Consider the following 23,742-nt stretch of genomic DNA (forward strand, 5'->3'; position numbering starts at 1 on the left):
ATTTAGTTCTCAATGTTCTTCAAGGGGTTCCGTTTGAACCCATGCATTCCATAGATGTTAAACTGTTATCTTGGAAAGTTTTGTTTTTAGCTGCTATCTCTTCTGCTCGAAGAGTTTCTGAGCTTTCTGCGTTACAATGTGATTCGCCTTATATTATATTCCATTCTGATAAGGTGGTTTTGCGTACTATACCTGGATTCCTTCCTAAGGTTGTTTCAAATAAGAATATTAATAAGGAAATTGTTGTTCCTTCTTTGTGTCCTAATCCTCCTTCTAAGAAGGAAAGTCTGTTACATAACTTGGACGTGGTTCGTGCCTTGAAGTTTTATTTACAAGCGACCAAGGATTTCCGTCAAACATCTTCTCTATTCATTGTTTATTCTGGAAAGCGTAGGGGTCAAAAAGCTACGGCTACCTCTCTTTCTTTTTGGTTGAAAAGCATCATCCGCCTGGCATACGAGACTCCTGGACAGCAGCCTCCTGAAAAGATTACGGCTCATTCCGCTAGAGCGGTGGCTTCCACATGGGCTTTTGAGAACGATGCTTCTGTTGAACAGATTTGTAAGGCTGCGACTTGGTCTTCATACTTTTTCCAAATTTTACAAATTTGATACTTTTGCTTCTTCTGAGGCTATTTTTGGGAGAAAGGTTCTTCAAGCAGTGGTGCCTTCAGTTTAGGTATCTGTCTTGTCCCTCCCGTTCATCCGTGTCCTGTAGCTTTGGTATTGTATCCCACAAGTAAGGATGAATCCGTGGACTCTTCGTATCTTGTAGAAGAAAGGAAATTTATGCTTACCTGATAAATTGATTTCTTCTACGATACAAATCCACGGCCCGCCCTGTCCTTTTAAGACATAATTTATTTTATTTTTCAAAACTTCAGTCACCTCTGCACCTTTTTATTTTTTCCTTTCTCTTACTATACCTTCGGTCGAATGACGGGGGGTGGAGAGCTATATATACAGCTCTGCTGTGGTGTTCTTTGCCACTTCCTGTTAGCAGGAGGATAATATCCCACAAGTAAGGATGAATCCGTGGACTCGTCGTGTCGTAGAAGAAATCAATTTATCAGTTAAGCATAAATTTCCTTTTCTTTCTTTCTTTCTTTCTTTCTTTCTTTCTCTCTCTCTCTCTCTCTCTCTCTTCTCTCTCTCTCTCTTTCTCTCTCTCTCTCTCTCTCGCTCTCTCTCTTTCTCTCTCTCTCTCTTTCTTTCTCTCTCTCTCTCTCTTTCTCTCTCTCTTTCTCTCTTTCTTTCTCTCTTTCTTTCTTTCTCTCTTTCTTTCTTTCTCTCTTTCTTTCTCTCTTTCTCTCTTTCTTTCTCTCTCGTCCAAGGTCTCCTTGAGGGGGGTTAGTGGGGAGGGTATTGAAGAAATGTGATGATATTGTTTGATGTGTGTATCCCATAGTTTAAAAGTTTCTGTAGTAATTGCTAGGAGGTGGGCTGGTAGGTTTCTCTTGTTCGGGAAGTAACCAGCATTTGCTGCCAAGAATGTAAGTGTTGGATAGTAGGTGTTCTAAGAGTATCCATTCTTTATGGGTCAAGTGTTTGCACCAGTGTGCAATTCTGGTGAAAAAAGTGGCTAGTCTATAGTTGGAAGGGTTTGGAAGAGGTATAATAGCTTGGGGAGAAGAATCATTTTGGCTGAATTAATCCTGCGTAGCCACGAAAGGGGTTTATTGCTCCAGGATCACAGGAGAGCATGTGATCGCTTAAAGAGTTTATCTTTACTTGCCCTTTCCTTTTAAAGACATGATGAGTCCACGGATCATCATCATCCTTACTTGTGGGATATCACCTCCTGGTCAGCAGAAGGAGGCAAAGAGCACCACAGCAGAGCTGTTAAATAGCTCCTCCCTTCCCTCCCACCCCAGTCATTCTCTTTGCCTACGTTAGTGATAGGAAGTGGTAAAGTGAGGTGTTAGATTAGATTTTTCAATCAAGAGTTTATTATTTTTAAAGTAGTGTAAGATTGTGCTGCTTTGTTCTAGGGTGTAGCCGTAGTCCATATCAGTCTCTTCAGTAGAGCTTTTGGTTGCTTTAGAGCAATGGGAACTTGTCGGACATAATTCTCACTGCGCCTCCCATACATTTATGCTGCCCTTATCCTGATGGCCTAAGCAAACTTAACTCAGGCTTAATCATTTTCCACAGGGCTATAGGAGGGAGAGGACCTCTTAAACCTGTTGGACTGTCCTGCTGTCGGACAGAATTAAGGTAAGTGCTGACTTTTTTTATTCTAGGATGATAACAAGACTCAAAGGAAAGTGGGCACTTAAGTAAGATACATATAACACATAAGGCTCAGAAACATGGGGCTCTTTATGTTGGGACATTATGCTCTCTGTGTATGTAGAGTTTTTGGGCAGCACAAGTACAGGAGCACTGGGAGCTAAGCTTATAATTCCCTAACGGTTTATTTTTCTATGATGCCGGTCGGGTTATGTTTGTTTGGTAACGCCCACGATGGGCGGGGCTATCGTTTCGCGCGCTTCCCCTAAGCTGCACAGTATTCAGCCTTGTCTGGTGTGTCATGGACGCCTGAGCAACGTCGCACTCAAACCGCATGATTGTTGTATAATTTGAGCAAGCGGTTTTAGCGCTATACAGACCTTTAGTATCCGGATCGCTACAGACATAGCAGTTAGCCCGGTTGGCAGGTAGGCGCCTCAGTGGAGATGCTGAGGTGTAAGGGGGCCTGAATTTTGCTTTATTTAACTGAGAATATGTTCTTTTTCTTAATGCAGTAAAATAGTTGACGTTTTAAAATTTAAAGACACAGTAGCGGTTTACAGAATACATTTTTTTTAAAATAAAGTATTTTGATTAACTTAGAAGTTTTATTTTTGGGGAGACGTTTTTCTTCCTGCAAGTAAAAAGTTTCCTTTTAAATCTTAAAGGGACAGTAACGTTTTATTGTAATAAATGTTTTTTGTGTTAAAGTAAAGTTTTATTACATTGTCATTTTATTGTGCTTCAGTATGGACATAGGAGTTGTGCAAAATGTTACTTGCTCCATGTGTTTGGTTGCCAATGTGGAACCACCAATTCCTTTTTGTCCCTCATGTATTGAGAGGGCTTTAAATTATAGAGAGAAGATTTTTCATGAACAAAATTTTTCAAAAGCGGATGTTTCTCAGGAGTCTGACGAGATTCAGAGTATGCCGCAGTGCCCTGTACTTCTACTCTAGCGCCTGCTGGAGTTACCTTAAAAGACATAGCTGCGCTTATGTCTTCCACAATTTCTGATGCGTTGTCTGCTTTTCCTATGCTACAAGGCAAACATAAGAGGAAAGACAACCGTGCTATCAGTGAGGTTTCTGATGCAATGGTGGCAATCTCGGATGTACCCTCCCAGGGAACTGAGGGTATAGAGGTTCTAAGTCTAAGCTTCTAGCGATTCCTTACAAGGCGAAGACCTTGTTTGGACCTGGCCTGACAGAAATTATTTCTGATATCACGGGAGGTAAGAGTCATCTCCTTCCTCAGGATAAGAGAAACAAACAGAAAGGACGACAGAGTAATTTTTCGTTCCTTTCGAAATTTCAAGGGAAATTCTTTCTCTTCCTCCTCTAAACCAGAACAATCTAAGCCTACTTGGAGACCCAACTAGTCTTGGAACAAGGGTAAACAATCCAAGAAGCCTGCTGTTGAATCCAAAACAGCATGAAGGGCATGCCCCCGATCCGGGACCGGATCTGGTAGGGGGTAGGTTTTCCTTCTTCGTTCAGGATCTCTTGGCAGTAGAAATAGTGTCTCAGGGAACAAACAAACTGGAGTTCAAAAATGTTCCTCCCTGAGGAAGATTTCTTCTTTCAAGATTATCTGCAATTCAGATAAAAAAAGAGGCGTTCTTACATTGTGTAAGAGACCTCTCCTCCAAAAAGGAGGGAACCTTCAGACCTATCTTAGACCTCCAGAGTCTAAACAAGTTTCTCAGAATTCCGTCATTCAAGATGGAAACTATTCTTACCATTCTTCCATTGATCCAGGAGGGTCAATGTATGACGACAGTGGATTTAAAGGATGCATATCTACATGTTCCTATCCACAGAGATCATCACAGGTTCCTGAGGTTTGCTTTTCTGGACAAACACTTTCAGTTTGTGGCTCTTCCATTCGGTCTGGCCACGGCACCCAGAATTTTCACAAAAGTTCTGGGGTCTCTACTGGTGGTTCTAAGGCCGCGGGGCATTGCGGTGGCGCCTTATCTGGACGATATTCTAATCCAGACGCCATCTGGTCAACAAGCAAGATCTCATACCGACGACGTGCTATCCTTCCTGAGAACTCACGGGTGGAAGGTAAATTTGGAAAAGAGTTCCTTAATCCCAAAGACAAGGGTGACTTTCTTGGGAACTCTAATCGATTCTATATCTATGAGGATTTTTCTGATAGAAGCCAGGAAATTAAATATTTTAGATACCTGTCGGGCCCTTCAGTCCACTCCTCGGCCGTCAGTGGCTCAGTGCATGGAAGTAATCGGACTGATGGTGGCGGCAATGGACATCATCCCATTGGCTCGGTTCCACCTCAGGCCTCTGCAGTTAAACATGCTCAGGCAGTGGAATGGAGATTATGCAGACTTGTCTCCTCGAATAACCCTGGAACAGGAGATGAGGGACTCACTGCATTGGTGGTTGTCTCTGGATCATCTATCTTAGGGAACCATCCTGGGTGCTTGTGACAACAGACGCCAGCCTTCTAGGGTGGGGAGCTGTCTGGGGTTCCCTAAAGGCTCAGGGAGTATGGACTCAGGCGGAGTCTGTTCCTATAAACATCCTGGAACTAAGAGTGATCTTCAATGCTCTTCTGGCCTTGCCTCAGTTGGCTTCGGCCCAGTTTATCAGATTCCAGTAGGACAACATAACGTCAGTGGCTTACATCAATCATCAGAGAGAAAAGAGGAGTTCCTTAGCGATGGCCGAGATAGTCAAGATAATCCGGTGGGCGGAGGCCCATTCTTGCTATCTGTCAGCGATCCACATCCCAGGGGTGGACAACTGGGAGGAGGACTTCCTGAGCAGGCAGACTTTTCATCCGGGAGAGTGGGAACTCCATCCGGAAGTGTTCTCCAACCTGATTCTCAAATGGGGTCGGCCGGAGTTAGATCTCATGGCATCTCATCAGAATGCCAAGCTCCTGAGATACGGGTCCAGGTCCAGGGATCCACAGGCGGAACTGATAGATGCTCTGGCGGTTCCTTAGTCCTTCAGCCTTGCATACCTATTTCCCCCGTTGGCGCTTCTTCCTCGGGTCATTGCTCGAATCAAGCAGGATAGGGCATCTGTGATCCTCATTGCTCCTGCTTGGCCTTGCAGGATTTGGTATGCAGATCTGGTGGACATGTCATCTCTGCCACCTTGGAGACTTCTGTTGAGGAAGGACCTTCTAATTCTAGGGACCTTTCTTCACCCAAGTCTAGTTTCTCTGAAGCAGACTGCTTGGAGATTGAACGCTAAATCTTATCCAAGCAGGGTTTTTCTGATTCGGTAATAGAGACCATGATTCAGGCTCGTAAGCCTGTAACTAGAAAGATTTACCATAAGATATGGCGTAAATATCTCTATTGGTGTGAATCCAAGGGCTACTCATGGAGTAGAGTTAGGATTCCCAGAATTTTGTCTTTTCTCCAAGAAGGTTTGGAGAAGGATTTATCGACAAGTTCCCTAAAGGGTCAAATCTCTGCCTTATCTATTTTGTTACACAAACGTCTGGCAGATGTCCCAGATGCACAATCATTTTGTCAGGCCTTGGTTAGGATCAGGCCTGTGTTCAAACCAGTTACTCCTCCATGGAGTCTGAATTTAGTTCTCAAAGTTCTTCAAGGGGCTCTGTTTGAGCCTATGCATTCCTTAGATATTAAGTTGTTATCTTGGAAAGTTTTATTTCTTGTTGCTATTTCTTCAGCTCATAGAGTATCTGAGCTCTCGGCATTGCAATACACTTCACCTTACCTTATTTTCTGTTCAGATAAGGTAGTTTTACGTACTAAACTAGTTTTTTTTCATAAGGTTGTTTCAGATAGGAACATTAATCAGGAGATTGTTGTTCTTTCCTTGTGTCCTAATCCTTCTTCTCAGAAAGAACGTCTTCTGCACAATCTGGAATTTTACTTACAAGCGACTAAGGACTTGTCAGTCCTCTTTGTTTGTAATTTTCTCTGGAAAACGTAGGGGTCAGAAAGCTACAGCTACCTCTTTCTTTTTGACTGAGGAGTATCATCCGTTTTGCACATGAGACTGCTGGACAGCAGCCTCCTGAGAGGGTTATGGCTCATTCCACTAGGGCTGTTGCTTCCTCATGGGCATTCAAAAATTAAGCTTCTGTGGAACTTGGTCCTCTCTTCACACTTTTTCAAAATTCTATAAATTTGATACTTTTGCCTCGGCTGAGGCCGCTTTTGGGAGAAAGGTTCTTCAAGCAGTGGTGCCTTCCGTTTAGGTTACCTGTCTTGTCCCTCCCTTATCATCTCTGTACTCTAGCTTGGGTATTGTATCCCATAAGTAATGAAGATGATCCCTGGACTCATCGTGTCTTTAAAAAGAAAATAAATTTATGCTTACCTGATAAATTTGTTTCTTTTTAGACACGATTAGTCCACGGCCCGCCCTGTTCTTTAAGACAAGTTGTTAATTATTGTAAACATCGGACACCTCTGCACCTTGGCTTTTCCTTTCTCTTCCTAACTTCGATCGAATGACTGGAGTGGGAGGGAAGGGAGGAGCTATTTAACAGCTTTGCTGTGGTGCTCTTTGCCTCCTCCTGCTGACCAGGAGGTGAATATCCCATTAGTAATGAAGATGATCCGTGGACTTATCGTGTCTAAAAAGAAACAAATTTATCAGGTAAGCATAAATTTTTTTTTTGTAGTAAAACGTGATCTGCCCTTACAGACAGTAAGATTACTTATAGAGTTTATCTCTACCAGGATCTATACTTGCCTTTTTGTAGTAAAACGTTATCTGCCCTTACAGCCAAATCGCTTATACAGAGTTTATCTCTACCAGGATCTATATTTGCTCTTTGTAGTAAAACGTGATCTGCCTGCCTTTACAAGCAGTAAGATTGATTGCGTAGTTTAACTCTGCCAGAATATGTACCTGACTTTTAAAGTAAGACATATGATATGCCTTATAGCCCTCCCAGGGACACCCTCAGAGAGAACCTTCTGCAGGAAGTGGGGGAGCTGGGGAAGCAGCTTATGGGCCTTCAAGGGGAGTTAAATTCCGTGAGGAAGACTCAAGTTGAAATGTCACACAAAGTGGACGCTGTGCCAGGGAAGATAGACGGAGTGAAGGATGAGGTGAGTGATACACTATATTATGCTGTGGATGCACCTGTAATATGATGACTTCATGCTATTTTTAGATCACTTCCTATAAGATATCTCAGTCACATCTCTATTTTTTTGTTCTACACCTTTGCCCCTCCTCTTGTGAACACCCAATTGCTTTTTTCCTATGATCACTATCTGGGCTCACTGAGCTTTTTAAAAGGACAGTATACACCCATTTCATATAACTGCGTGTAATAGACACTACTATAAAGAATAATATGCACAGATACTGATCTAAACATCCAGCCTAAAACAGTTTAAAAACTTACTTAGAAGCTCCCAGTTTAGCACTTCTTAGCTTTCTCTACAACGGCTCCATGTTATTTTGGTTACTACATCTCCTGGTTTTGTAGGTCCACTCCCTGTTCCCAGTATGGCTCCTGGGGCAGACTGAGCAATCAAGTGATGGTGCTGGCTCCCTCTCTGATCTCTTCATGCGCCGGGATGAATTACAGAAACATCTGTTGGAGCTGGAGAGGAAGATTTTGTCTGGAATATCTGCAGAGAGGAAGCAATGGGCGAGCCAAGCCCACAGCACGATAGACCGGGAGCTACAAGCTGGAGGATTACCCGGGGTGTCTAGATCGGTAATAACAAATTATTCTTATGTTTACCTCTTATTAAAGGGATGTTAAACAGTCTGTTTCATTGTTGTAATAAATTATATTTATACTTTAATATAAATAATTGCAATTGGAATTAGTAATCTATTGAAATAGATTTTACCTTTCTTTCCTATGGCATGGAGAGTGCACAATTTCATTCCAATAACTAGTGGGAATTCAACTCCTGGCCAGCAAGAGGAGGCAAAGACCACCCCAGCAGAGCTGTTAAGTGTCACTCCCCTTACCCATAATTTCCAGTCATTTTCTCCAACATAGGTGTGTCCGGTCCACGGCGTCATCCTTACTTGTGGGATATTCTCCTCCCCAACAGGAAATGGCAAAGAGCCCAGCAAAGCTGGTCACATGATCCCTCCTAGGCTCCGCCTTCCCCAGTCATTCTCTTTGCCGTTGTACAGGCAACATCTCCACGGAGATGGCTTAGAGTTTTTTAGTGTTTAACTGTAGTTTTTATTATTCAATCAAGAGTTTGTTATTTTAAAATAGTGCTGGTATGTACTATTTACTCTGAAACAGAAAAGAGATGAAGATTTCTGTTTGTAAGAGGAAAATGATTTTAGCAACCGTTACTAAAATCGATGGCTGTTTCCACACAGGACTGTTGAGAGGAATTAACTTCAGTTGGGGGAACAGTGAGCAGACTTTTGCTGCTTGAGGTATGACACATTCTAACAAGACGATGTAATGCTGGAAGCTGTCATTTTCCCTATGGGATCCGGTAAGCCATTTTTATTACAGAAAGAAAAAAAGGGCTTCACAAGGGCTTTTTAAGACTGTAGACATTTTCTGGGCTAAATCGATTTATATATAAACATATTTTATACTCCATAGCCTTGAGGAATTATTTTAATCTTGGGAATTTTGTAAAATAACCGGCAGGCACTGTATTGGACATCTTATTCTCTAGGGGCTTTCCCTAATCATAGGCAGAGTCTCATTTTCGCGCCTGTATTGCGCACTTGTTTTTGAGAAGCATGACATGCAGATGCATGTGTGAGGAGCTCTGATACATAGAAAAGACTTTCTGAAGGCGTCATTTGGTATCGTATTCCCCTTTGGGCTTGGTTGGGTCTCAGCAAAGCAGATACCAGGGACTGTAAAGGGGTTAAATATAAAAACGGCTCCGGTTCCGTTATTTTAAGGGTTAAAGCTTCCAAATTTGGTGTGCAATACTTTTAAGGCTTTAAGACACTGTGGTGAAATTTTGGTGAATTTTGAACAATTCCTTCATACTTTTTCGCAATTGCAGTAATAAAGTGTGTTCAGTTTAAAATTTAAAGTGACAGTAACGGTTTATTTTAAAACGTTTTTTGTACTTTGTTATCAAGTTTTTGCCTGTTTAACATGTCTGAACTACCAGATAGACTGTGTTCTGAATGTGGGGAAGCCAAGGTTCCTTCTCATTTAAATAGATGTGATTTATGTGACACAAAATTTAGAGAAAATGATGCCCAAGATGATTCCTCAAGTGAGGGGAGTAAGCATGGTACTGCATCATCCCCTCCTTCGTCTACACCAGTCTTGCCCACACAGGAGGCCCCTAGTACATCTAGCGCGCCAATACTCCTTACTATGCAACAATTAACGGCTGTAATGGATAATTCTATCAAAAACATTTTAGCCAAAATGCCCACTTATCAGCGAAAGCATGACTGCTCTGTTTTAGAAAATACTGAAGAGCATGAGGACGCTGATGATATTGGTTCTGAAGGGCCCCTACACCAGTCTGAGGGGGCCAGGGAGGTTTTGTCTGAGGGAGAAATTTCAGATTCAGGGAAAATTTCTCAACAAGCTGAACCTGATGTGATTACATTTAAATTTAAATTGGAACATCTCCGCGCTCTGCTTAAGGAGGTGTTATCCACTCTGGATGATTGTGAGAATTTGGTCATTCCAGAGAAACTATGTAAAATGGACAAGTTCCTAGAGGTCCCGGGGCCCCCCGAAGCTTTTCCTATACCCAAGCGGGTGGCGGACATTGTAAATAAAGAATGGGAAAGGCCCGGTATACCTTTCGTCCCTCCCCCCATATTTAAAAAATTGTTTCCTATGGTCGACCCCAGAAAGGACTTATGGCAGACAGTCCCCAAGGTCGAGGGGGCGGTTTCTACTCTAAACAAACGCACCACTATACCCATAGAAGATAGTTGTGCTTTCAAAGATCCTATGGATAAAAAATTAGAAGGTTTGCTTAAAAAGATGTTTGTTCAGCAAGGTTACCTTCTACAACCAATTTCATGCATTGTTCCTGTCACTACAGCCGCGTGTTTCTGGTTCGATGAGCTAGAAAAGGCGCTCAATAATAATTCTTCTTCTTATGAGGAGATTATGGACAGAATTCGTGCTCTCAAATTGGCTAATTCTTTCACCCTAGACGCCACTTTGCAATTGGCTAGGTTAGCGGCGAAAAATTCTGGTTTTGCTATTGTGGCGCGCAGAGCGCTTTGGTTAAAATCTTGGTCAGCGGATGCGTCTTCCAAGAACAAATTGCTTAACATTCCTTTCAAGGGGAAAACGCTGTTTGGCCCTGACTTGAAAGAGATTATCTCTGATATCACTGGGGGCAAGGGCCACGCCCTTCCTCAGGATAGGTCTTTCAAGGCCAAAAATAAACCTAATTTTCGTCCCTTTCGCAGAAACGGACCAGCCCCAAGTGCTACGTCCTCTAAGCAAGAGGGTAATACTTCTCAAGCCAAGCCAGCCTGGAGACCAATACAAGGCTGGAACAAAGGAAAGCAGGCCAAGAAACCTGCCTCTGCTACCAAGACAGCATGAGATGTTGGCCCCCGATCCGGGACCGGATCTGGTGGGGGGCAGACTCTCTCTCTTCGCTCAGGCTTGGGCAAGAGATGTTCTGGATCCTTGGGCACTAGAAATAGTCTCCCAAGGTTATCTTCTGGAATTCAAGGGGCTTCCCCCAAGGGGGAGGTTCCACAGGTCTCAATTGTATTCAGACCAATCTTAGATCTCAAGATCCTAAACAAGTTTCTCAAGGTTCCATCGTTCAAAATGGAAACCATTCGAACAATTCTTCCTTCCATCCAGGAAGGTCAATTCATGACCACGGTGGATTTAAAGGATGCGTATCTACATATTCCTATCCACAAGGAACATCATCGGTTCCTAAGGTTCGCATTCCTGGACAAGCATTACCAGTTTGTGGCACTTCCGTTCGGATTAGCCACTGCTCCAAGGATTTTCACAAAGGTACTAGGGTCCCTTCTAGCGGTGCTAAGACCAAGGGGCATTGCAGTAGTACCTTACTTGGACGACATTCTGATTCAAGCGTCGTCCCTTCCTCAAGCAAAGGCTCACACGGACATTGTCCTGGCCTTTCTCAGATCTCACGGGTGGAAAGTGAACGTAGAAAAAAGTTCTCTATCTCCGTCAACAAGGGTTCCCTTCTTGGGAACAATAATAGACTCCTTAGAAATGAGGATTTTTCTGACAGAGGCCAGAAAATCAAAACTTCTAAACTCTTGTCAAATACTTCATTCTGTTCCTCTTCCTTCCATAGCGCAGTGCATGGAAGTAATAGGTTTGATGGTAGCGGCAATGGACATAGTTCCTTTTGCGCGCATTCATCTAAGACCATTACAACTGTGCATGCTCAGTCAGTGGAATGGGGACTATACAGACTTGTCTCCGACGATACAAGTAAATCAGAGGACCAGAGATTCACTCCGTTGGTGGCTGTCACTGGACAACCTGTCACAGGGGATGAGCTTCCGCAGACCAGAGTGGGTCATTGTCACGACCGACGCCAGTCTGGTGGGCTGGGGCGCGGTCTGGGGACCCCTGAAAGCTCAGGGTCTTTTGTCTCGGGAAGAATCTCTTCTACCGATAAATATTCTGGAACTGAGAGCGATACTCAATGCTCTCAAGGCTTGGCCTCAGCTAGCAAAGGCCAAGTTCATACGGTTTCAATCAGACAACATGACGACTGTTGCGTACATCAACCATCAGGGGGGAACAAGGAGTTCCCTGGCGATGGAAGAAGTGACCAAAATCATTCAATGGGTGGAGACTCACTCCTGCCACTTGTCTGCAATCCACATCCCAGGAGTGGAAAATTGGGAAGCGGATTTTCTGAGTCGTCAGACATTTCATCCGGGGGAGTGGGAACTCCATCCGGAAATCTTTGCCCAAATTACTCAATTGTGGGGCATTCCAGACATGGATCTGATGGCCTCTCGTCAGAACTTCAAGGTTCCTTGCTACGGGTCCAGATCCAGGGATCCCAAGGCGACTCTAGTAGATGCACTAGTAGCACCTTGGACCTTCAAACTAGCTTATGTATTCCCGCCGTTTCCTCTCATCCCCAGGCTGGTAGCCAGGATCAATCAGGAGAGAGCATCGGTGATCTTGATAGCTCCTGCGTGGCCACGCAGGACTTGGTATGCAGACCTGGTGAATATGTCATCGGCTCCACCATGGAAGCTACCTTGGAGACGAGACCTTCTTGTTCAAGGTCCGTTCGAACATCCGAATCTGTTCTCACTCCAACTGACTGCTTGGAGATTGAACGCTTGATCTTATCAAAGCGAGGGTTCTCAGATTCTGTCATTGATACTCTTGTTCAGGCCAGAAAGCCTGTAACTAGAAAAATTTACCACAAAATATGGAAAAAATATATCTGTTGGTGTGAATCTAAAGGTTTCCCTTGGGACAAGGTAAAAATTCCTAAGATTCTATCCTTTCTTCAAGAAGGTTTGGAGAAAGGATTATCTGCTAGTTCCTTGAAGGGACAGATTTCTGCCTTGTCTGTGTTACTTCACAAAAAGCTGGCAGCTGTGCCAGATGTTCAAGCCTTTGTTGAGGCTCTGGTTAGAATCAAGCCTGTTTACAAACCTTTGACTCCTCCTTGGAGTCTCAATTTAGTTCTTTCAGTTCTTCAGGGGGTTCCGTTTGAACCCTTACATTCCGTTGATATTAAGTTATTATCTTGGAAAGTTTTGTTTTTGGTTGCAATTTCTTCTGCTAGAAGAGTTTCAGAATTATCTGCTCTGCAGTGTTCTCCTCCTTATCTGGTGTTCCATGCAGATAAGGTGGTTTTACGTACTAAACCTGGTTTTCTTCCGAAAGTTGTTTCTAACAAAAACATTAACCAGGAGATAGTCGTGCCTTCTTTGTGTCCGAATCCAGTTTCAAAGAAGGAACGTTTGTTGCACAATTTGGATGTTGTTCGTGCTCTAAAATTCTATTTAGATGCTACAAAGGATTTTAGACAAACATCTTCCTTGTTTGTTGTTTATTCTGGTAAAAGGAGAGGTCAAAAAGCAACTTCTACCTCTCTCTCTTTTTGGATTAAAAGCATCATCAGATTGGCTTATGAGACTGCCGGACGGCAGCCTCCTGAAAGAATCACAGCTCATTCCACTAGGGCTGTGGCTTCCACATGGGCCTTCAAGAACGAGGCTTCTGTTGATCAGATATGTAAGGCAGCGACTTGGTCTTCACTGCACACTTTTACTAAATTTTACAAGTTTGATACTTTTGCTTCTTCTGAGGCTATTTTTGGGAGAAAGGTTTTGCAAGCCGTGGTGCCTTCCATCTAGGTGACCTGATTTGCTCCCTCCCTTCATCCGTGTCCTAAAGCTTTGGTATTGGTTCCCACAAGTAAGGATGACGCCGTGGACCGGACACACCTATGTTGGAGAAAACAGAATTTATGTTTACCTGATAAATTACTTTCTCCAACGGTGTGTCCGGTCCACGGCCCGCCCTGGTTTTTTTAATCAGGTCTGATGATTTATTTTCTTTAACTACAGTCACCACGGTATCATATGGTTTCTCCTATGCAAATATTCCTCCTTTACGTCGGTCGAATGACTGGGGAAGGCGGAGCCTAGGAGGGATCATGTGACCAGCTTTGCTGGGCTCTTTGCCATTTCCTGTTGGGGAGGAGAATATCCCACAAGTAAGGATGACGCCGTGGACCGGACACACCGTTGGAGAAAGTAATTTATCAGGTAAACATAAATTCTGTTTTTTGCCTCTGTTGTCAGGAGGTGTCTGAAAAGATTTAATCCTTTTTTTGGGTACTTTTCCCTGCAAGCAAGGATTGGGCTATGCTGTGTCCATGTCAATCTCTTTTAATAAGAGTAATGGTGGCTTTTAGCAGTTGGAAGACGGCGAGGTGGTCCTTGCTTACTTTTCAACATTTATGATAACCCTGGAGGGTAAGTCCTTTCTTATTTATAAGTTTTCAAGACGGAAGGACTGGGATATCAGGGACCTAGTGGGACCTGCTTCCCTCAGGAGTATGTATATTTATTGTTTATATCCACCAGTGTGGGATATATTGCGGCTGAGCAGCTATAGGGGATTTTGCTGCTTCCATTGCCGGTGTAATCTACAATTGGACCAGGCTTATGGTGTGTGGGGACAGGATATCAGAGGGGTATTCTCCACATTTTAATCCCTGTACAATCCTATCCTATCTATTTTAGGGCTCAGTGGTTCCTTTACAAAGGGATATAAATACTTAAAGATTTAGCCTTTTTCCTGCTACGGACCTCCAGTCGTATGTACGGGTGTGGTGTGGTGTTTGTCTTCAGAGTCAAACTCTGAAGGAGGAATTGCATATTTTTTTATACATTTGACAATAAAATAGATTGATATTTAGCAACACATTGGAAGTCAGGGGCGCCAACTTGGGCTGAGGTGCTAGATATGATAGCTCACATATACACCATGTCAGAGATAGCGGCCAACATTCAGGGGACCAGGGAAGATTTTACAAATGTATGGTTTTACTGGATAATGCATAAACTGAGAGGATAGAGCAGTGGGTTGAGAGTCTGGCTTCACGACAGGAATATGTCTATGATAAATATAGAATTACCCATATCAGAGAGTCTGGACTCACTCGATAACGCTCATCAGCTTCTAGGAGAGAGTGGAGACTAGACAGGAAAAGAGTTGGGTGTAGTGTCCGTCAACAAGTGCCACAGAATTGTTTTGTTTGTAGGGGCAGTCCCTGGGCCAAGTTGGGGGCAGATTGTCTCTCTTCTCCAAAGCCTGGTTGCAGGACGTTCTTGACCCTTGGGTTCTGGAGGTTGTTGCCCAGGGTTACAGGATAGGATTCAGGTCCCAGATTCCTCCTGCCAAACCTGTCTTCAAGACCGGAAAAGAGAGCGGCCTTTCTAGTATGTATAAGGGATCTCTCCTCTCTAGGTGTTATTGTACCAGTACCCCAAGCAGAAAGGGGTCTAGTTTACTATTCAAATCTTTTTGTGGTTCAGAAGAAGGAGGGCACGTTCCACACAATTCTGGACCTAAAGTGTTTAAACAAGTTTCTGGCTGTTCCATCGTTCATCTATTCTGCCCCTAGTTCAAGAGGGGCAGTTCATGACGACAATAGACTTGAAGGATGCTTACCTTCATGTTCCAATTCACATGGACTACTTCAAGTTCCTAAAATTTGCGTTTCTGGACCAACACTTCATTTGTGGCCCTTCCCTTTGGCCTGACGACGGCCCCGAGAGTCTTCACAAAGGTTCTGGAGGCGCTTCTTGAAGTGGCCAAATCTAGGGGCATTGTTGTGGCGCCCTATTTTTTTTTTTTTTTTTTTTTAATTTTTATTTTATTGAGGTTAAAATAGCATAAATACAACAGTCTCATCAACAGGTTACACTTCACAACATACGTTATACTGACATGACATGGCATTTTGGGCACCTCAGTTTTGAATCTTATAGGTTCGCTTAGCCCTCAGACAAACAGGACCAATCGAGGGCCCAGAAATTGAATAAAGCGGTTGAGGACATGTTGATGGAGATAATAGTGAAAATTGCAGCTTCAGTGTAAGTCGGATAAATACAGATTATGGAATGAACACACTATACCAAAACAGTGAAGTATAAAGAGGGCACCAATGTAACTCTATAGATCAACAGTTATTACAGGTGAGGTGCAAAACAATCCACAATTATTATTCGTATCCAAATAAACCATTAACACTGAGCAGTTAAAGGAACATAAACATTGCTAAAAACTATTATCATGGGTACACTTCAGAGGAGCAGGAAATCGTAAATGAACTTGAGTTTCCTGTATTGGAACCCCGAGAGCCATGCTACAGAAATGCAGGGAAAAACTGGAGCATGACTCTGCGGTTGGACAGAGACTACTATACTCTGTCAAAAAGTTGTGCGGAGGAAAGGATTCAACCCTAACCGCACAGGAATGGTGTGGGGGGGGGCGGAGGGTAGGCCGGGAACAGCGCAGCCTTCAGTTGTCAAATATATATATATATATATATATATATATATATATATATATATATATATATATATATATATATATATATTTTTATATATATATATTTCTTAAGGCAACAAGCAGATACAGCAATCAAAAGAAATGAAGGGCAACATCTCCAGAACAATGATACAGGACACTAGTCTAGTACATCTATACATCAGTAAGGTGTAAATTATGACAGAATGTCACCCTTCATCAATGCCTCTTTTTATAAGAATTAAGCACTCTAGTATCCTCTATAAAATAGAGATACCCTCATGGGACCTGGCAACTAAATCCAACTGAAGACATCTTCCAGGAGTTCAGAAAGTCCTCATCATATGCTGGTAAAATCATCATGCAATAAGCTTACTTTACGCTTATGTAAGTAACATGTCATGTGGTAGAGACAAACTTTGAGTTAAAGATACATTCACAATCAAAAAATGCAAAAGGGGCATCAGAGTTTCTCTGTAAATGAAAAACAGTAATTTACCAAAATAGAGCTCAGGTGCCACTACTACCATATCTCAACATTTATATTGAACTTTTATAAGAACATAGATAACAGTTAACTTATTATTTTTGATAATTATCAGAAAGTTCGATTATGAATGAAGGCCCAAAGAGCCTTCACTTATGATTGTAGGGGAAAAACTTAACAATAACACGGTATAAATCCCCACATTTTTAGATGTTGGTCTTCATGGATGCAGGTTCCTCGGTGCTATCTGTAATAAAGTCACTTGAGAGTCCAGCAAGTTATCTTGGCCATGTGGCCTTCTGCTAATGCAGGTCTGTCACTGTGAATAGGTCATCACTTTCACCCAATGCCGGCCCAGGGGCCACGTGAGAAGTGACAGCACACCTCTGCAGCTTGATATATGAGCAGAGTACGCCAGCTTTCCTCCCAACCCTGTCGAGACAAGTGCACAGTACCCCACCCTAGTACTGAGTTCTGTTGTGTACTCACATGAACCCTCTGTAGTGGAGCGGTAGGTTGTGGTAGCATGGGTTCTTGAGAGTGTGCTGGCCTCGGGTCACAGTGCGGTGCTTGCCTCTTCATATGATCTGCCCCGTGATTCTTAGTTGCACCTATATACTTAGTTGGCAGGGGCAAATACATCCCACACGATAGAATCTCTGCCCTGGGGCTCGTGCCCGAAGGTGGCAATAAAGAAGGGTTCTCTTGGAGGGCCGGGGATGCTTCAGTATTCTGTGATTTCTTTACTCCCTGATGGTCCCCCTCAAACTCATTACCACGCATACGTGCCGATCGGATCGTGTATAGCAAAGTGTCCAGTCTCTCACATAGCCCCCGTGCATGATCTTCCAGCAGATCCCTTACCGCAGCAAAGGTTATTTGTGCATTCATGTTAGCAAGCGCTGCGGCACTCAGCAGACAGTATATTACAACATAAGCTCAGGGTTTAGAAGTCGTCTTTAGTTTCAACGGGCAATCTTGCTGACTGTGTTAGCAATCCAAAATGGCGCCTCAGTGTGTGGCGATCAGCACCGATGTAGCTGCTCCACTCAGCACAAATCGTTCAGTTTCCCAGATGATTGCTTGCAGTGTTCTCGGGGTTCCCTCCTGCAGTGTCACCCTTCCATGTAGTTATTTTTTTTTTTGGATTCTTAATGTAAAAAGGGTTAACTTGAATATTGTTTGCGCAGAGCTCCCTGATCATGCGGCCATCTCTGCTGCCGGCCAGCTCCGCCCCCGTGGCGCCCTATTTGGACAACATCCTAGTCCAGACGCCGTTGTTCAGCCTCACAGAAGGTCATTCGAGGGCTCTTCTTTTATTGCTCCAATCTCACGGTTGGAAGATCATCTCAGGAAAGAGTTCCCTGGTTCCCAGCAACAGGGGGAGTTCCTGGGCACGATAATAGACTATGTCCATGAAAATATTTCTCACAGATAAACAACGCAGGAAGATTGCGTCCACCTGTCTTGCCCTTCAGTCTTACTCAAGCCCTTCGGTGTATGGAGATGATCGGGCTCATGGTTTCAAGCATAGACGTCATCCCTTTTGCCAGGTTCCATCTCAGACCTCTTCAATTGTGCATGTTGAGACAGTGGAACGGCGATCATTCAGATCTATCACAGCGGATATCCATGGATGCTCGGACCAGGGACTCCCTATTTTGGTGGATCCGTCTGGAGCATCTTCCCCTGGGGACATCCTTCCTGAAACCGTCCTGGGAGATTGTGACCACGGACACGAGTCTGGCAGGATGGGAAGCTGTTTGGGCTGCCAGATTGGCGCAAGAAAAATGAACCCGGGAGGAGTCTCTCCTTCCGATAAATATTCTGGAACTTCAAGCAATCTACAATGCTCTGAGGGTGTGGCCTCCTCTGGGGTCATCCGGCTTCCTCAGATTCTAGGCCGACAACATTACTTCGGTGGCTTACATCAACCACCAGGGGGGAATGAGGAGCTCCCTAGCAATGAGGGAGGTGTCTCTGATTTTGGAGTGGGCGGATCCCCAGGCAGAGCTGATAGATGCCTTAGTGGTGCCTTGGGGATTCAGCCTAGCTTACATGTTTCCACCGTTGCCACTTCTACCTTGCAGGAACGAGCTTTGGCCATCCTGATTTCTCCTTCGTGGTCGCGGAGGTCATGGTTTGCGGGTCTGGTGGGGATGTCATCCTCCACCATGGAGGTTACCCTTTCGCAGGGATCTGCTGGAACAGGGTCCCTTTCAACATCAAAATCTCATTTCTCTGAGGCTGACTGCGTGGAAATTGAACACTTAGTCTTAGCCAAGAGAGGTTTTTCTGAAAGTGTGATTGACACTCTAGTTCAGGCAAGAAAGCCAGGATTCTATCTTTTCTCCAAGAAGGTTTGGAGAAGGGTCTTCCCGCCAGTTTCTTAAAGGGACAGATTTCGGCTTTATCAGTCTTGTTGCACAGGAGACTCACTGAGCTTCCTGACATTCAATATTTTGTTCAGGCTCTGTCTAGAATCAGACCTGTCTTTAGGCAGTCTGCTCCCCCATGGAGCTTAAACTTGGTCCTTAAGGTATTGCAGAGGGTTCCGTTTGACCCTATGCATTCTATTGACATTAAGATTCTGTTCTGGAAGGTTCTCTTTCTGTTGGCCATTGCATCGGCACACAGAGTTTCTGAGCTGGCTGCTTTGCAATTCGAGCCTCCTTATCTGGTCTTTCATTCAGATAAGGTTGTTCTTCGCACCGGTTTGGGGTTTCTTCCCAGGGTGGTGTCCAATCGTAACATCAATCAGGGAATAATTGTTCCTTCTTTGTGTCCTGATCCTTCTTCTAAGGAGAGGTTACTTCCTAATCTGGATGTGGTCCGGGCCTTAAAGTTCTATCTTCAGGCTACGAAGGATTTCAGACAGTCTACATCTCTTTTTGTGGTGTATTCCGGGAAGAGCAAGGGGCAGAGGGCCTCTTCTACTTCTTTGTCTGTTTGGTTGAGGAGCTTGATTCGCTTGGCCTATGAGACAGCAAGACATAAGCCTCCTCAGAGGATCACGGCTCATTCAACTAGAGCTGTGGCTTAGTCTTGGGCCTTCAAGGATGAGGCCTCTATGGAGCAGATTTGTAAGGCGGCTACCTGGTCCTTCTTACAGACTTTTACAAAGTTTTAAAAATTTTATGTTTTTGCTTCTGCGGAAGCTGTTTTTGGGAGAAAGGTTTTACAGGCTGTGGTGCCCTCAGATTAGGGTCCGCCTTTTAACCCTCCTGGTTTCATTCAGTGTCCTCTAAAGCTTGGGTATATGTTTCCCAAAAGTAATAAATTAAGCTGTGGACTCTCCTCCCCTTTAGATGGAAAACATAAATTATGCTTACCTAATAATTTTATTTCTATTGTGGGGAGGAGAGTCCAAAGCTCCTGCCCGTAAATCCGGTGGGCGGACCTAAAATTAATTTATCTTCTGGCACCATTTATACCTTGATATTTCTCCTACTGTTCCTTGTTCCCTCTGCAGAATGACTGGGGGATGAGGGGAGTGGGTGAGGTATTTAAGCCTTTGGCTGGGGTGTGTCTGCCTCCTCCTGGTGGCCAGGTTCTTAATTCCCAAAAGTAATGAATGAAGCCGTTTTCTCAAGGTTCCGTCTTTTAAAATAGAGACTTTCAGTTCTATGTTCCTTTGGTTCAGGAGGGTCAGTTCATGACCTCCTTCGACCTGAAGGATGCACATATTCATGCTTCTATCCACAGGGAACATTTCCAATACCGAGGTTTGCTTTTTTGGACAACACTTTCAATTTGTGGCCTACCTTTAGGCCTAGTCTCTGTCATTCAAATCTTTACAAAAGTTCGAGGAGCTCTTCTGGCTTTGGCCAGATCTCTAAATATTGCGGTGGCTCATTACCTGGACGATATCTTGGTCCAGGTACCTTCTTTTCAGTAGCAAGATCCAATAACGGGTTCTATGTTGTTGAGTCTCCACTCTCATGAGTGGAAGGTGAATCTGGCTTTTTGGTGCCAGTACCAGGGTACTTTTTCTGGGGACGATTTTAGCATGCTCAATCTTGGAAGAAGACCATTAGGACTTCTATCTGAGGAGATTTTTAGACAGGCGGATGAGAGATTCCATGTCCTGGTGGCTCTCTCAGGAACTCCTGTCCCAGGGCTCATGATTCCTGAGACCTTCTTGGGAGATTGTGATTATGGACGCCAGCCTTTCGGACTGGCGATCTATTTGGGGATCCTTAGAGCTCAGGGACTTTGGATCAGAGGGAGTCTTCCCTATAATTCAAGTGTTGAAGGCAATCTTCAATGCTTGGATAGTTTGGCCTCTTCTGAGTTTGGTCCGGTTTATCAGATCAATCGAACAACATTCCTCAGTGGTGTATCATGGTGTTCCTTGGCTATGGAAGTATCTTATTGTCTCTTATCTGCCATCCTCATTCCAGGGGTGGTCTACTGGGAAGCAGATTTTCTGAGCAGGTAGACTTTTCATCCAAAGTGGGCCGTTCTTTCAAAAGTATTCTCTTTCGAAGGTTCCAGAGTTGGATCTGTTGGCGTCTCGTCTATTCGCCAAGTTTTCAAGGAACGGGTCTAGATACAGAGATCCATAGACCATTCTGATCACTACTCTTGCTGTGCCTTGGATGTTCAGTTTATTATTCCTTTTTCCTCCGTTGGCATCTGTGATTATAATAGCTCCTGTCTGGCCTTGCAGGATCTGATTTGCGGATCTGGTGAAGACGTCATGTCTTTCACCTTGGAAGCTTCCTCTGAGGAAGGACCTTCTACTGCAGGGTCCTTTCCTCTTCCCAAATCTGGATTCTCTGAAGCTGTCTGCTTGAAAATGTAATGCCCTTTTTTTGGCTTGGCGTGGCTTTCTGAGAAGGTCATTGATACTATGCTTCAGGCTCGTAAGTCTGTTACTCGTAGGATTTACCATATGGTATGGCGTAAATACCTTTTTTTATTGGTGTGAATCAAAGGGTTTCTCTTGAAGCAGAAGGCGTACTTAGACTTGTGTCTTTTCTTCAGGTAAGACCTGGAGAAAGGTTTGTCAGTCAGCTCTCTGAAGGGTCAGATTTCTGCACAATCGTCTGGCAGTTCTACCAGATGTTCAGTCTTGGGTCAGGCCTTGGTCAGAATCAGGACTGCATTTTAACCAGTTGCTTCTCCTTGGAGCCCTTATCTTGTTCTTAAAGTTTTGCAGCAGGCTCTGTTTGAGCCGATGCATTCGATTGATATCTTGGAAAGTTTTGTTTCTTCTTGCTTTTGCAGTGTGATGCCTTACCTTGTTTTTCATGCAGATTAGTTGGTCCTTCGTACTAAGATGGGATTTCATCCTAAGGTAGTGTAGGATTGCAAGCTCAATCAGGAATTTGTTGCTCCTCCTTTTTGTTCCAATCCATCTTCTCAAAAGAACTGCCTGTTGCATAACCTTCACATTCTTCTGCCCTGTTTCGCTGGTAAGCGTAACGGTCAGAAGACCATTTCTTCTTCTCTTTCTCTCTGGTTGAGAAGTGTTATCCGGTTAGCTTATGAGACAGATGGAGAACAGCCTCCTGAGAGAATTACAGTTCATTCCACTAGAGCTGTTTCATCTTCATGGGCTTTCAAAAATGAAGCTTCTGTGGAGTGAATCTGAAAGGCGGCTTTATGGTCCTCATTGCTTACTTTTTCCAAATTCTACATATTTGATACTTTGACCTTGGCTGAGGTTTCCTTAGGGAGAACAGTTCTTCAAGCGTTGGTGTCTTCTGTTTAGTTCTGCCTGTCTTGTTCTCTCTCCCTTTCATTCTGTGCCCTCTAGCTTGGGTATTATTTTCCACTAGTAATTGGAATGACATCGTGGACTCTCCATGCCATAGGAAAGAAAACAAAATGTATGCTTACCTGATAAATTTCTTTCTTTCCTGGCATGGAGAGTCCACGACCCACCCTTATTTAAATTTAAGACGGCAATTTTTTTGTTCAAACCTCAGGCACCTCTATACCTTTGTGTTATCTTCTTTTTCCATTTTTCTTCAACCGAATGACTGGAAATTATGGGTAAGGGAAGTGACACTTAACAGCTCTGCTGGGGTGCTCTTTGCCGCCTCCTGCTGGCCAAGAGTTGAATTCCCACTAGTAATTGGAATGAAATCGTGGACTCTCCATGACCGGAAAGAAAGAAATTTATCAGGTAAGCATACGTTTTGTTTTTTTCCCTACATTTGTGCTTATCCTTTACTTCCTGTCACAGCCTTACAAGGAGGAGGGGCCTCTGCAGGAAAGTTTATCTTAGCCTGATATCATACAACTTCTTGGCTGATTTCTATTAAGTGAATAGACTGGATAACAGGGAGTCAGACTTGCACTGGTGTGTGTATATACATGTATACCTATACATTAAAGTGTATAGATGGCCATAATCAAAATGTTATACAATGTTTCTTTTTAGCTTTACTTTGATTTAATATATTTGTTTTTACCAAAGGAGCACTGTTTAATATCCCTTTAAGCCCTTTCTTTTCTTCCATATAACTCCCCTCCTTTCTCACACAATCTCTTGCTTCCCAGGAAGTCCATGAAATTGTGAATCGTGCTCTGCAGAGATACAGCGAGGACAGGATTGGGCTTGTGGATTATGCTCTGGAGTCATCAGGTTTGTTGCCAGATCACTCACCTACCCATTGTCTCACGGTATCTTAGTCAAGGCTCTTGTTACAGTAGCTCATGTATTGCCACAGGTGCCAGCGTTATCAACACAAGATGCTCTGAGACCTTTGAAACAAAGACGGCTCTTCTTAGCTTGTTTGGGATCCCTCTTTGGTATCAATCCCAGTCGCCCCGTGTTATCCTCCAGGTACAGAAAAGTACCTATATAATCTGTTTATTGTACTTGTATTAAGAATGTGCTTGACTTAATATTGCTTTGTTTCAGCCGGACACAAACCCAGGGAACTGCTGGGCTTTCCGTGGATCCCAGGGTTATGCTGTCATCCGTCTGTCCAGCCGCATCCAGCCCACAGCAGTAACTCTGGACCACATCCCTCGATCCTTGTCCCCAAAAGACACCATATCCAGTGCCCCCCGGAACTTTTCTGTTTACGTAAG

General features: G+C 43.8%; 1 protein-coding gene across 2 annotated transcripts in view; it reads left to right on the forward strand.

Moving 5' to 3' along the window:
• The window catches only part of SUN2 (Sad1 and UNC84 domain containing 2), a 143,257-nt gene that overhangs the window by 89,889 nt on the left and 29,626 nt on the right, over positions 1-23,742 (forward strand). For both annotated transcript variants that reach the window (XM_053721311.1, XM_053721310.1), the window contains 5 exons: positions 7,140-7,305; positions 7,692-7,925; positions 23,206-23,290; positions 23,376-23,491; positions 23,570-23,737. In XM_053721311.1, the coding sequence (XP_053577286.1) occupies positions 7,140-7,305; positions 7,692-7,925; positions 23,206-23,290; positions 23,376-23,491; positions 23,570-23,737 (769 nt within the window). The remainder of the gene's footprint in view (positions 1-7,139; positions 7,306-7,691; positions 7,926-23,205; positions 23,291-23,375; positions 23,492-23,569; positions 23,738-23,742) is intronic.

Source organism: Bombina bombina, chromosome 7, assembly GCF_027579735.1.
Source record: "Bombina bombina isolate aBomBom1 chromosome 7, aBomBom1.pri, whole genome shotgun sequence".
NCBI lineage: Eukaryota > Metazoa > Chordata > Amphibia > Anura > Bombinatoridae > Bombina > Bombina bombina.